Raw genomic sequence first — 14,295 nt, 5'->3', positions numbered from 1 at the left:
CTTCTTCATTGGGGTTGAGTCCAATGTCCACTGACTCCAGGCCCGCGGAGGTATCCAAGGGTGGATGTGGGGTCAACACTGATGATGGCTTCCAGGTCCTTATAAAAGTGGCAGGTCTTTGGCTCTTGCACCAGAGCAACGATTTGCCTCCTTAGTCTTCTGATAGTCCTGCCACAGCTTCTTGATTTTTGCTCGGCACTGCAGTGTCCCCCATTCATAGCCCTTCTTCTCCATGGCATGACAAATCTGGCCATAGATATTGTAGTTCCTTCAACTGGAGCAGAGCTGGGACTGCATGGCCTCCTCTCCCCAAATTCTGATGAGATCTCCAAGGGGAGAACGGTTGATGTGTGGAGCAACCATGGTCAGCTGGGAAGAGGAGATGTGGGCTCTCCATGCCAACCAAGCAGGAAGTGGAATTTCAAAAATTCCTGGGACATTAAAGGGGGTGAGGCGGATGTCTGCAGGGCAGCAGAGTTCAAATTGATGGCCAGAGCAGTCTGGAAGGGCATTGTGGGACACTTCCTGGAGGCCATTTACCGCGACATAACCAAATGTGATATCTATACTGATGTTTTGTTGACACAAATTGGGTTAAAAAAATCTCTACGCCTCTCATCAAGGTGGTTTGGTTTTGTTGAAAAATCAGGGCAGTTGCGTCAGTGCAGGTGGGGGGTTGCTGTGTGTACACTGTTGTAATTGGTGTGTTGGTCACCGATGTTTATCAGTGTAGGCTGAGTGCATGGGTCCCTGTGTAGATGCTGTCCCAGCTCTAATCAGGAAACTGAGACGGCTCTTACGATCGAATGAGTCGACACGACCACAGATTAGCTGAGCAACGAAGGCACCCAGGCCAGATTTATTGCGTGCGGCACAATGAGAAATAACTTACAGAGTATCTCTGGGTCATTTTCATATTGGCGGCGTTACAATGGTCTCGGCCCAACGACGGGACTTTCCGTTATCCCCTAGACCGGACACTGGTATTCCCTCTGACACCCTCTTTTATACACTGTTACATACACTTTCGTTCTGTCCCCTTTAACGTAGGTAGTTGCCACTCTCCTAACGTAGTCTAATACCACCTTTTTCTGTTAATTGGCTAATTTGGGCACCGCCACTCCATGTATCATTTCTATCCATAAAAGTGTCATTTCAGAGAGTTAGTATCTTGGTACCTCCTATACCTGCTACATATTTTAGTAATATTTTGGCAGTCTTACAATCTTGCAGTATCAGCACTTTCCTGTACCAGTTTCAGTTAACTTAAGTAACCCCTTATACTTCTGTTCACTTGGCTTTTTCCATTTAGGCCTTAGCCTGTTTTACAGGCCTTAAGCTCTCACTTCTTACTACATACACCACCACTGTTTTGTCAACAAAAGCTGACTTTGGAAGTTAGAGTAGGAAGGAGTTACATAGTTTGAGTTTGGAAGGTTAATGGAGATCATTTGCACTTGTAAGGCGTCAGATGAGCTAGTGAAGTAATTAGCTCATGAATTGGATAGCTCAGAAAAGAAAGCAAGCAATATAAAAGGCTCATCCAGGGAGCAGGAGGGAGGCCCTTTCTATGTGCTGCCACATAGTGCTGTATCTGAAGCATCAGGCAAGAAATAATAAAGACGGTTGATGAAGGTACCGTGGTGGAATGTGTGCGTGCTGTTGAATCACCATGAGGGCTTACCAGCCAGAGTTTCCAGGGCAGAAGATGGAACAAGCTTATATATATATATACATCTATGGTATATAAATACATAAAGAGCTAAATATTCAAAACAAATAAAACCCTTCAGTATTACGGGCATGCCTTTTTGCACCAGCAATTGCATGTTTTGGTGCCTAATGATCTGAATGCACTTGCAAGTCAGATGGGATGTCTAAATAGGTGCATCTGAGGGTCTACTTATGCTCACATTTAATTGCCATGTGCAAAATTGTATGCACAATACTGAAAGCTGATATGAGGCCAGGCTAGAGTCAGTGTCATTATATACAAAGAAGCACAACGCAGAAAAAAAGGGCCGCAGTCCTCCTCCTACCAAAGTGAGTAGCATTTTGCTGTTCACTTCAATGGCACTAGATTCAGGTTAAAAAAATACATAAAAAAGGAAAATAGATCCATAAAGGGAAAATAACCAATGAAACTACAATTAAGTAAAGTCCAGTCATGCAATGTACCATGATAAACCTCCAAAGAGAAGAAACTCAGAGTTAAATATCCTTCATTCATCTTTATTCCTGACACTCACACATTGTGCTCAGCTTTCTGCAATACTTGGGCACAATAAAGTAAATGAAACATTTCTGGGTTTAGATCATATAACATTAGGGGGAAATTTTCAAGAGTGGGCATGCTCATTAGAATTGTAAAAATCCGGAAGCAAATGTAGTAATTGCATACCTATCTGAATGTTCAATTATTTGATTTCTAACAGAAGCACAGGTTGTGTGTGAACATATGTGGATTTTGTGGGCAAACTAGTTTCATTCCTTGAAACTTTGGCCTTCAGTGTTACTATAAAGCACAGTATATTGGTTGTATTTAATATTTTATATATATAATCTACATAGACCCACACAAAATGACCAAATCTTAAAAGCTCTGGTAAAAATTGGTCAGACACTGTTACTGAAACTGCATCAATCCTTTTTGACCAACTGCTCTTTCATTAATATTCTTATGGATATTCCCCTGAGATCATAATGACTTCTTCAAAGCCCATGCAATCTTTGAGTTGTTCTATGTAAAACAAAAATTTGCAAGTCTTAAGCAAATATGCATAGGGAGGCAGTCCCCACCCATACTTCTGGGAAGACACAATGTCTTGGAGAATTTTCAATGAAGGAACAAGTTGTCCAACTCAGAAAATTCAACACTCCAAGGTGAAATTCTGGCCCCACTGAAGTCCATCCTTAGAAAGGCTGAAAGAAGTGGCTGTTGTCTGGGACCACATTCCCAGGAACATAACCTGTGGAAAGATATTACACAGACAGAAGACAAGTTCTCCACCATAATAAGGAGAAGATTAAGACAAAGGAGGAGGCCAAGGTATGTGGGAACAAAAAGAGTGATAGGGAACAACATGGAAAATGGAGAAAAGGAAAATATGGGAGGGGTTTTATCTACTTAGTTGATTTGGGAAACCAGGAACCAACATCAAGGTTATTAGACAGAAACATTGGAAACATTATGAAGCACTGAAAAATGGATGCCATTCTTTACAAGCCTACATGCCTGAATGCCTTTCAATGGTTGAGTGATATCCTCAGCAGAACACATGCTGGGGACATTACACTGAGAGCCAAACATGTAGGAAGCATAGAAAAAAAGGCATGTTTAAGACAATGTACTGGTACTGAATGATCCTCTTACCCTACATAATTGGGGCAATCAGTACAGTATTTTCAACACTACAGCAAAATAAGAAAGAGGAAGGAAAGGCGAGAGATAAAAAAGGAGACAAAAAGCTCAACTGTTTCTAAACGCAAATATGTTACACCAGATGTAATGTCTACTAATCTCCTAATGCTAAATTTTAAGAAGTATTGTGTTAACAGTATTTTTCTTACTTGCTGGCTATGTAAGAATTTTTCACTGGTAAAGGTGATAACTAGAGCTCAATGGAAAATGGATTTTTTTTTCCTATGGGATATTTTGTCTCTTTTTGTCAAACTTGAATTTTTTGGCCAAAAATGCTAATTGGGTTATTTGTTTGTTTTCGTTTTTCAAATGAAAAATCCAAACTTAGAAGAAAGCAGACAATTTCCACACCAAAAAATTAGTTAATTAAAAACCCAATTTTCAATAAAAAAAATTGATGCAAGTATTTGCACCAGCCCAGATGATAATTAATAATTTCCAATAATGCATTCTTTTACTTATTCAATGAAGCCCCCATCCAGGAAAGTACTTATATATGTATTAAAATTTAGGCACAGATAGTTGCATTGGACTTTTTTTTTTTCTGCAGGGCTGATCCTGAGAGGAGCTGGCCACCTGTGACTTCAGTGGGAGCTGCAAGGGCTCAGCAGCCCTCACGATGGGGACACGTTTTTGCAAGCTCTTATTCTCATAGATTGGGATACACAAAACAAGAAGAGGGCAAGGTGCAAACACTGCTATTGAGACCTGCTTCTGAAATAAATTTCTCATACACACGAGAAAGCATAGTCCAAGAACAGGTACTCCCAAGATACAAATATGAGAAAATATTTAATTTGCACATAATGAGAAAAAATACATGAATCTGCAAGTAGTTAAACTCAGTCAGATAGGTATTAAATGATTGAAAGAAAACAATCCAGTTTGTGCCTGCAAGTTGCAGGTACTCCAATTATGACTTGCCATTCCAGTTATTAAAATCCGATCAAAAGTGTTTATACAGAGAGGGCCACTATGAAAAGAGCAGACAATAGATAGTGATGGTTTTTTTACAAGTAGCCGGTGCTTGTGAAATTTAAAATATATGCTTTTCTTTTAATGGATTAATACGGTATCCATTAAACTAAGAGGATTGACCTCAAGCAGGGCGTGATCCAAAGCCCTCTGGTGTCAACTGGAATCTTTTCACGGATGTCAATTAACTTTGGATCTGGCCCACAGTGCAGACAGGTGCACTGTATGCAGCCCTTCATTGCTGTGTCAATGCACTTGCAGTACATCCTGTCTTACATCACTCTCAGTCCCAGTCCTAAGCAGAGCCAGCCAGTTACTAACTACGTAGTGTTCTTTGTAATATGGACAACTAGCAATTCATCTGAGCCCACCACACTGAGGGTAGGATTCTGCAGCTTTTCCATGAATAGCTCTACTGACTTCAATGGGACTACTCACATGAGTGAGGCCTGCAGCACTGGAGCCTACTTGTTCATCTGCGACCTATGGAAAGATTTGAATTCAGGAGTGAAGGCATAGCTCAGTTGGATTCAATGGCAAAACTCCCATTCACTTCAGTGGGTCTAGTGCTTTACCCTAGGTCTCTAGCTGTGAAAGGCTAGTTTTAGCATTTGAAATACATTATTTCCCGAATGGGGATAAAGAGGATTGGGGTTATTCTCCCCCAAGAAATTTTGTGGAAAAATACATGCAGAATGGAGTATTCCATGGATAAAGAGTTATGGTCTTCAGGAGAATCTGTGTCCAGAGCCAGCAACACACTTAAGCACATATATAATTTTAAGCCCATGAGCGGTTCTACTAAAGTCAAGCATTCAGGTGGAGGATGCAAGACCAGCAAGTCTATGGGACCATTCACATGCCTAAGCCATGTGTGTGTGTGTGTTGCTGAATCATGTCCTTTAGGAGACAAGTACAGAAGTGTCATTGGCAGGGAGGATTGAGAGATATCCAGAGAAGGGATGCTGTGACAGTGTGCTGGGAGAAAGCAGGCTGAATCAGCCCCCTGCCACTGGAGCCCTGATTGAGGGGAATTGGAACTAGCTGAGTAAACCTGCACAAAGTGGGCCGATGAGGAGCAGCTGCCACTATAAAGTTAGTTATAAAGGAGTTAGCAAGCCCCTGTAAAGGCTCACAGGAAGGATGCCAGGGGGGATGTTTGGGGCAAACAGCCAGCATAGGGAGAAGCTACAGAAGGAGGGCGTGCTTCCCTTGAACAGTGGCTGGAACAGTGAGGCTCCTGGGGCTGTTATGCCATAGTGTGCATGGACAGATGGTGATGGGTAACAACCTGTAAATAAAGATCACTGGTGGAAGCACAAAGCTGAAACTTGCGAGTGGTTTTTGGGAGCAGAGGACCTGAGCAGCAGGGGGGCCCTGTGCGAACCCATTACACATGGGGACTCGTTGAGGACCCAGAGGCAGCGAGCCTGCTAGAGATGACCTTCTCTAGAGGGAATGATTTTTCTCCATCTTTCTTTTGAATCAAGCACTTATTCATTATATGTATTATTATACAGTGCCCCAAAATGAGCTACACACTTCACTAAGATGATGTTTAGAAATTCTTTTAATATGTCCATCAAATGTTCTCTCCCCGTTTTCTCACAGAGATGAGGTGGGTGAGGTAATATCTTTTACTGGACCAACTTCTGTTGGTGAAAGGGACAAGCTTTTGTGCCTACACAGAGCTCCTCTTCAGGTCTCAGTCTCTTGTAAGCAGAATATGATCTCCTTCATGTTCAAGTCAGACTTTCAAACTCAGGATTTTTGAGTGTGATTGACATTTGACTAAAGAAGCTCAGCCATCCCTACATTTTAGAAAGCTGCTGTTCTGTGGTTTTTCCAGGCTTTACAGCTCTTGGTAAACAAGTGTTTTCTAAGCAAGGAGAGAGTTAAGACAGAGAATGTTAGACCCAGTGCAAAGCTGGCTCTGACCTAGTTTTTGTCAATCAATAGGAGTGAGAGTCCATGAAATCACTACTGATTGTTCTCAAAATTACTCAAAATAAAGACAGCATTTGTATTGAAATTTGTAGTTGCATGGTAGCTAAAAATATGTTTTCTGTACATTCTCATTTCTATTTTATCTATACTGTGCAAATTGCAAAATAAAGACTCAGTTTAAAAAAATATAGCTTCTGAGAATACTAAAATTTGTATGCTATTTCTATACCTATATATGTAATCATTTGTACAGTTACATAAGCATTTTAAAATGTGTATATATATAAAACTAGCATGGTACATTCCTAACAAAACCAAAGAAAAACAGAGTTGGCAGCTGAATGGTTTAATCAATATTTCGCATTAGAGTTGACACGTCCCCTCAGTAAAAATTAAATCAGGTCAATATGTTCTGTATAATTCTTGTCCTTTTTTTAGCAAATCTGTGTTGAAAAAATGACAGCACAAATGGTTCAGCACCCAAACATGTCATGTTCCATTAAGACACTTTTTCTGTAAACTACGCTCTGTTGATGAGAAAGCATTATCACTTTGATTTTGTGTTAATGATGGGGTTGCTGAAAGCACATCAGATAGATAAGATTAATTTTTTAAAATGCAAAAAACTAGTGTTAATACAGCAATAAGAATGCAAAATCAAGCACTCATAAGTCAACAAATTCAAAAGTTGTTATTTCCCTCAGTGTCAGCTTAATCACATTGTAGAAACTCAGATATACAGTTTATGTTATGCTATGCAGTAATTAATATCAGTCACTACAGTCTCTGTGCAGTACTTAGTGCAAAAATCAAGCTGATTGAGGCTAACGAGACCTGTGAACTCTGTGTATTGCTAGAGCTGTCTCACCTCCAACCTTCTAAAAATTAAAAAAAAGGGAATATTTGAGACGGGATGGTAACCAGAATCGACAAATGAGCAACAGCCTACCAAACCAGTGAGTTTGTGGAGCTCTTGGTCCAACTCAGTGCAGACAGGGGAGGGAGGCATTTAATGGATACTGTTATCAACCATTAATAAATTCATAGATGTTGAAGCCAGAAAGGAGCCCTGTGATCATATAGGATGACCTGCTGTATAACACAGGCCATAAAATTTCACTCATGGATTCCTGAATCCAGTCTGTTACTTTTGGTTGCACTAGAGCATTTCTTTTGGAAAAACATCCAGTCTTGATTTAGAAGAGTTCAAGTGATGGAGAACCTGCCATATCCCTGGGTAAGTTTTTTCAGTGGTTAATTATTGGTAAATATTACTGATAAAAATTGTGCCGTATTTCTAGTTTGAATTTGACTAGCTTGAGCTAGTTATAATTATCATAACAGCTTGGATGTTAGGAGTTTCTATCTAACATACCTTGATCTAGGAAACCATATTGTACTGGATTGTGAATGATTAAATGAAGTATAATATTCTAAGATAGTAACTGTATACTAAAATATACTATTCTAAGATAGTAACTGTGCTTCAACTGTAACAGGAGAGCTGAGAGGTAAGGGTACATTTAGACTGAGGGCGGCAAAGTCACCGCTGTCAGATCGACCTCTCTGGATCGATTGAGCGGTCAGTGAAGACCCGCTCAATCAATCCAGTAATCAACACTGTTAATCCATCCCCTCAAGTGGCGCAGTGCAGTGAAGATGGCGCGCAGAAGGGAAGCACCGCAGTCGATGGGAGTTACGCAAGCTACTCTGCGTAGCTTGGGTAATTCCTGTTGACTGCCGCCTGGTAAGTGTAGACCAGGGCTAAGAAAGAAGAGGAATAAAGGAAAATGCGGAATGCAAAATAATGGCTAAGGGGGAAAGAAATCATGAGTTCTGTTTTCTTCTGTCATCATCTCCTTTTTGTGTTTTCTAGCTTCCTTTGTTCTCACATGTACACTTCTGTTGCATTCTTTATGGCCCACCCATCTTTTCCTTTCTCTGCCCCCCCTTCCTTCTTTCTTACTTCGCCTTCCACATCAAGCATTTTAAAAAGGTGTCACTGATGTCCAAATCCTCTGACAGCAATTGCCTTTGCTATTTGTCCTCCCTCTGCTGGGACTTTCCCCCCCCTCTTCTTGTGAGTGACAAACAAGCGGAGGCACAGATGATTCAGCAGAGGGCCGGGCAGACATATTTGCAGCAGCAAATCTAGTTGAGAGGTTTCTTTTTTCGAAACACAAAATTTACAACAAGGACACAGAAGTACAGGAATCAAGTCAGCACTTTACCAACCAAGTTAATGGAGATGACATATCTACAGTGTAGTACAGAGACAAGTGGGGGTGAGGTAATGTCTTTTATTGGCCCAACTTCTCTTGGTGAGAGAGACACGCTTTCAGCTACACAGAGCTCCTCTTCAGCATGTGGACACAGCAGAATGAGGCAAAAGGGTTAGGACAGAGCTGCAGAAGAGCTGGGACGTTAGCCAAAATGTAATAAGCTGCCAGGACTGGGCATGAGAGCAGCAGAGATCAACAGTAAAAACAGAGAGAACAGACGGATTCTTTCTCTGCCTCTCCACAGCTTATATAAATTGGTATACTTCCATTGTTTTCAGTGGGGAACTATGCTGACTTACAGCTGTTGAGGATCTGCTCTCTTAACTTGCACAAAACAAGTTTAATGATTAATATTATATCCAGCAATGTTTTATCTGAGTTTTATAAAAAATAATCAAATCAATTGCCAAGCAACGGCCAACAAGTCAATCTCCATCAGCTCCTCCTCCCACCTGTTGACAATACCTTTTTACACTCAAAACTCTCAAAATGGCTGCATCCATAATATAAAACAAGCTGTTAGCAACGTTTGATGCTGTGATTTTGAATGTACACCATTAATACAATAAGTTTTGCTCTTTTAAAAAATTACCCAGTTGCTTAATTTTACCATCACCATGCAAAATGGGTGTACATTTTGAATGAAAGCCAAAGGTCTATTAGAAAATAAGCATGCAAGACAAGTACCTTGGGTTTCAGGTTTTCTTGAGCAGGAGGCAGGGAAAAAGACTTTGGTGAACTCAGCTCCCTGGATCTTGACAACAGTGTACAAGGTGACTGCCCTGGGACAGGAGATCTACATGGTGTTACTGATATAGTGGGCAACTGCTTAGGTCTTGCATCTGAGGAATAAACTCTATATTTTGGGTGCACTGAGGAAGAATTAAGTTGTGGTGAGTGGGAATGAATATTATAAAGTGGGGGAAGAGGCAATGGAGAATTAGCAGGTGAGGAAGACCAAAGGGTTGAGACATTTGAAGGGGTAGGGGAAACACGATTCAGTTCCTGAGCAGACGGCTGGGATAAACCTGTTTTTGATTTATAGGCTGAATACAAAATATTTGGAGAAGAAGAGGAACATTTTTCTAGGGTAGGGGAGAATGTGCCTCTTTGGTTGGAAGGAGAAGACAAAGGATATGATTTACAAGTGAAAGTGGGTGAATAGGTATGGACTCTCCTAGACTTTTCAGGCCCGTGGGGTTTGTGGACAGAGTAAGGCAGACGTTTTGTAGGTGAAAGTACAGGGTTTAGGGAAGAGGAGTGTCTTGGGGCAGGGGAAGGTATTGAAGAGGATTTGGATGGTGACAGTGGAGACAAAATAGTTTTCCTATAGGAAGAAATGGTGGATGACAGAGGACACAATGAGTCAGGAGAAAGCATTCTGGTATGAGGGTGCTTTTTAGGGGAAAAGGACCTAGCCCAAGGGGCAGAGATGGGCTTTGAAGATAAAGGCACATGAATGGGCGAGTGAGAAAATACTGAAGGCCAATGTTCCTCTTGGCTTGGAGAATTTGACCTAATAGAAAAGCTTGAGGCAGATTTCTTAGGAGTAGGGGGACTTGTTTTAAACTTTTGATCTATTGTGAGTGTTGAGGAGCGAAGGGAGTTAGGAGAAAAGGTAGGGGGACAGGATGCAGGTGAGAGTGATCTTTGCTGAGATGGGCCTGATTTCAGAATAGCAGTTAAAAAAGAGAGTCTGGTTGGCAGATGGGTCCTAATTCCTGACTTTACCAGGTTTCCACTAGATGACATTCTGCTACCAGGCTCATTTATACTACATATGGTTGATGAGGAACCATAAAATGGGGAGAGCAGTGGTTTAGGACTAGGAGATAATGAATGTGTTGTGATATGGACAGGGGTGTCAAAAAATGTGTTAAATCTCTTAAAAGAACAGGGAGATACAGGCTGATCTGGTGAACCTGGCATTCCTGCAGAATTGGGAAAATATGAAACTGGAGCTGGACTCTTGATTGGAACAGATGATGTTGTGAATTCAGATGTTTTGTAAACATAGTTAGGCATAGAGATTTTAGGCATTTGAAGGTTACTGGAGAACTGAGCACTGGAAGAAGGGCTGTTTAATACAGAGGGAGATCTCTGGGACATGTGAAGAGGTGAACTGTGATCAGTAGCCTGAAAACAGGTAGATGAATCATATTTAGAAGACCTAGTTGCAGACTGCCACTTGTTATGGGATCCTTCCAGAGAAGAGGCTTGATTTGGATTAACCATGTCACATTCTACTTTCAGTTTAGTTGGAGAAATTAAGCAGACAGCAGGTGGTTTATGAGAAAGATGATCAGAGGTAGAAGGAGAAGTTAACTGGGGAAAAAAGAAAGAGAAGTGTTAAAATAGGGTGAGAGCAGGGAAACTGTTGAAATCCTATACATCAGTTGCATGATCATGCATGAAGTGTTTATATTAGTACTATATTATAAGCTAAAGGCACAGGGATATCTTAATGGTCAGTGATACAGCCTGATGGGCTGCTTTCTAATGAGACATGACTTAGAACAAACAACTTGTGCACATAAGTTACTTTGATGAAGATTTTGTGCGTATAAATAAGTTACCATTTCACTGGGCTCAAGGCTATTGTATTTTCCATTTAAGCAAAATCTGAAGCGTCAATAAATATATGATGCAACTCAAAGTTATGGTAGCCCAACAGCATATATGTCAATATCAGTGATCACAATAACAGTTACATTGGTGTGAGAGCAGAATGTGGTCCAAAATATGTATAATATATTTAGTGCCCAATTCTGTCCCTTATGAAATAAGGTCCTACTAAATATAAAGGTGACAGAATTTGGACCATCTGTTATCAAGAGGATTATCCCTTGTAACGTCATAATCACATGTGAAAGATATCTCCCGCCATTTAAAATACAATAGAAACCCCCTACAATTCATATAGGACTAGGTATGGATATCCTTAGTCAGGCAATGATTTTCCTAAGTAAGTACTTCAAGCTTTCGTCCATATGGTTTAGAATTTTTCAGATAATTAGCTATGTTGCTGGGTTTGCTTTGCATCATACCATACTTGAATTACCACGACTCTGTTACATCTGTGTCAGACAAATAAGGAGGAAAATGTTTGCGGGTTGTTGTTAAGTTCTTTTAACAAATAATTTCTACACATTACCCATTGACTTTCACATTTTAACAAATACTTCTAACTACTAATATTATCTGAGACTGAGAGAGCATCTTTCATTCCAGATGGTCCCAAACCATTTAAAAACTTCAGGCATGATCTTGCCCCCACTGAAGTCAATGGAAAAACTGCTACTAGCTTTCATCAGAGTAAGACTAGGCCCTTTATCTACAGCGAGCACCATTTCTATTTTCTATTGCTAAAAAGAATTAAACAAAAGCATCATGGTTCAAACAAAGTCAGCAATTTCTAACAGTTATGGTCTTTCCTAATTTAAGTACAGGAAGAAACTGACCCTTCGTGGTAACTGTTGTTTACATTTTAAAAGGCAACCATTGAATGTGTATATAGATCAAGTCACACTGCTGAAATGCAGCTTCCTCTCAGGTTGACTGCAGCTACCGCCTACCAACACATAAGGGTGGCAAGGAAGAAGAGCAGAGTTTATTGAGGAAACGTAGAAATAGAGAATATAAGTACATGCAGGAGAAATGGAATATGCACAGGACGCCAGGGCTAACACCCCATTTCTTACATTACAGTACATTTGGATCTTTAAAGATTAGGAGCCTGATTCTCATTTGCTTTACAGCTGCTTTACATCACTCTGATTGTGTAATCAGGCCTTAAAGTGGGTGTAGATGTAACTTGCTCCCATGTTAATGCCTCTGTACAGTGCCAGAGCAGTAGAAAGCGGGCTTTTGTGCAAATGAGAATCAGGTCCTAGAAGTGCTTAGGTCCTAATTTTTAATGTCTCATGCTAAAAAGCAGCACCTCCTACAGCACTGTGCTATCACCATGTAAGGGATTAGTGCAGTAGCAGTTTAGAGGAAAGAACGCCATCTGGCAGTCTGTTTTCTTCTGACTATTCTTATCATCTATTGAGCAATGGCTTTGGCCGTTTACAAACAAAAGACAGTATGTCCCCTACTTCAAGGATCCTACAGTCTAGTTGAAGCTACAATGAACTCTTTGATGGGCACGTTGTTTTTTAGGTTTCTCATAATTATGTTCATAACTGGGTTTTAAATATACCCACCTTCACATATATATGGGATATACATGTACATATATTTTTATATATATATATGTATACACACAAACACAACTTTAAAGAAAAATTTCACTAGACAAACGATGATCTTGCAAAAGTATTGGTGAAATACTGAAATCCAATGTCATAATAAGAATGAAAGGTGTTTGTTGATGTGAGGTGCCTGTACCATGTGGAACATGTTAGAGGTAGATAAACAGACTGCATTTTTTTCTATTTCTGTTTATGATCAGTAAGGACATAAAACATTGGGCTGGATTCATGAAAAGGTTAATGAGTTTTTTAAGTTTTAATGATTATCTTTCCTGTTAGCTATTTCATGGAATCTTAGGTCGTAATAGGGTCAGAAAAAAACCATCTGGGACATCCCGCCTGATAAACTGGGATTTGCACATAGGTCAGCCAAAGACAAACACAAAGATCTGATACTGAAACGCTTACACATTTCCTGTAAATTTCACTGAGTCTGTGGAGTGGGAGCCAATCTGAAAAGCAGACTCTCAAAGATACCATTGGAACAGAATCCAGAATGCTGATAAACTACAAATTATTCTAGTTTATTTTCTCTAATAAGGGCTAGATTGTGGCCTGAAGCGAGAACCTGTACCCAGAGCTGGTGCACCATTCACTCTCATCTATGCATCACCAGCTTCCTTGGCAGATGCGGAAGGGATTGGAGAAAGAACCAATACCCCCAGCTACAAAGTGATGGGGTTTACGTAGGGGCACAAAGGGGAAATGAGGGAATGTTCTCTCCATGCCCTCCTACACAGCTACAAAGGATGAGCCACCCTGTGGCCTTATGTGCAACTGCCATCGTTCATCAGCTGAATCTATTACATAAGCCATATTTTAACATGGAACATTATTTGTTTATTCCTCCCTATTGACTTCTTGATCTGTTAGTAATTTATTAACACATGAGCTGATCTAGTGGCTCTCGCTTCTGGGGAAGCTGGTGCTGCATTATGCCTTGTGGGTGGAGCATGAGCCTTACTGAAGAGAAAAAAGAGAGGACTGGTTGGTTTAGGATCACTGCCTGCTATACAATTCCCAGCTACTTCAGCAATCACTGCTGCCTCACAAGAAGTGATAGGAGCAGAAGAAGTGATAACTAATAGATCATTACATTTTAAATACTGAATTACTTTTCATACTTTGAATATGGCATTAATTTTCTAGCAGCAGAGGTCAAGCAAATTGAGGGTGGTTGGAATATCTATTTACTTCATTGTCAGTCATTGTTCTCCTTTCCCCACCAACAGGAAATTAATATGTTATTGAGTCTTTTAAACAAATGTTTTATTATATGTACAATCACCTAAATTGATCATGATATCGATTTTATAACCAAGATCATTTGACCACGTAGACCCCTATGTAAAAGAATCCTCTGTAGAGAATACCAGTAAATTTACTAGCAGATAAGTAAGGTAGCTATTTTAAATTT

At 40.3% G+C, this 14,295-nt stretch overlaps 1 protein-coding gene across 7 annotated transcripts in view; it reads right to left on the bottom strand.

Moving 5' to 3' along the window:
• MLIP (muscular LMNA interacting protein) overlaps positions 1–14,295 on the bottom strand; it is a 141,523-nt gene that overhangs the window by 67,214 nt on the left and 60,014 nt on the right. For 5 of the 7 annotated variants that reach the window (XM_067565471.1, XM_067565473.1, XM_067565474.1 and 2 more), the window contains exon 5: positions 9,313–10,950. The exons of the other annotated variants lie outside the window; for them this stretch is intronic. In XM_067565471.1, coding sequence (XP_067421572.1) covers positions 9,313–10,950 — 1,638 coding nt within the window. The remainder of the gene's footprint in view (positions 1–9,312; positions 10,951–14,295) is intronic. 7 annotated transcript variants of the gene reach the window in all.

The sequence above is a fragment of the Emydura macquarii genome, unplaced genomic scaffold (assembly GCF_026122565.2).
Source record: "Emydura macquarii macquarii isolate MOO-44397 ecotype Brisbane River unplaced genomic scaffold, CSIRO-AGI_Emac_v2 contig_2680, whole genome shotgun sequence".
Taxonomy (NCBI): domain Eukaryota; kingdom Metazoa; phylum Chordata; order Testudines; family Chelidae; genus Emydura; species Emydura macquarii.
Note: the sequence above shows the minus strand (reverse complement) of the source record. Positions and strands in the feature narration are given on the sequence as shown.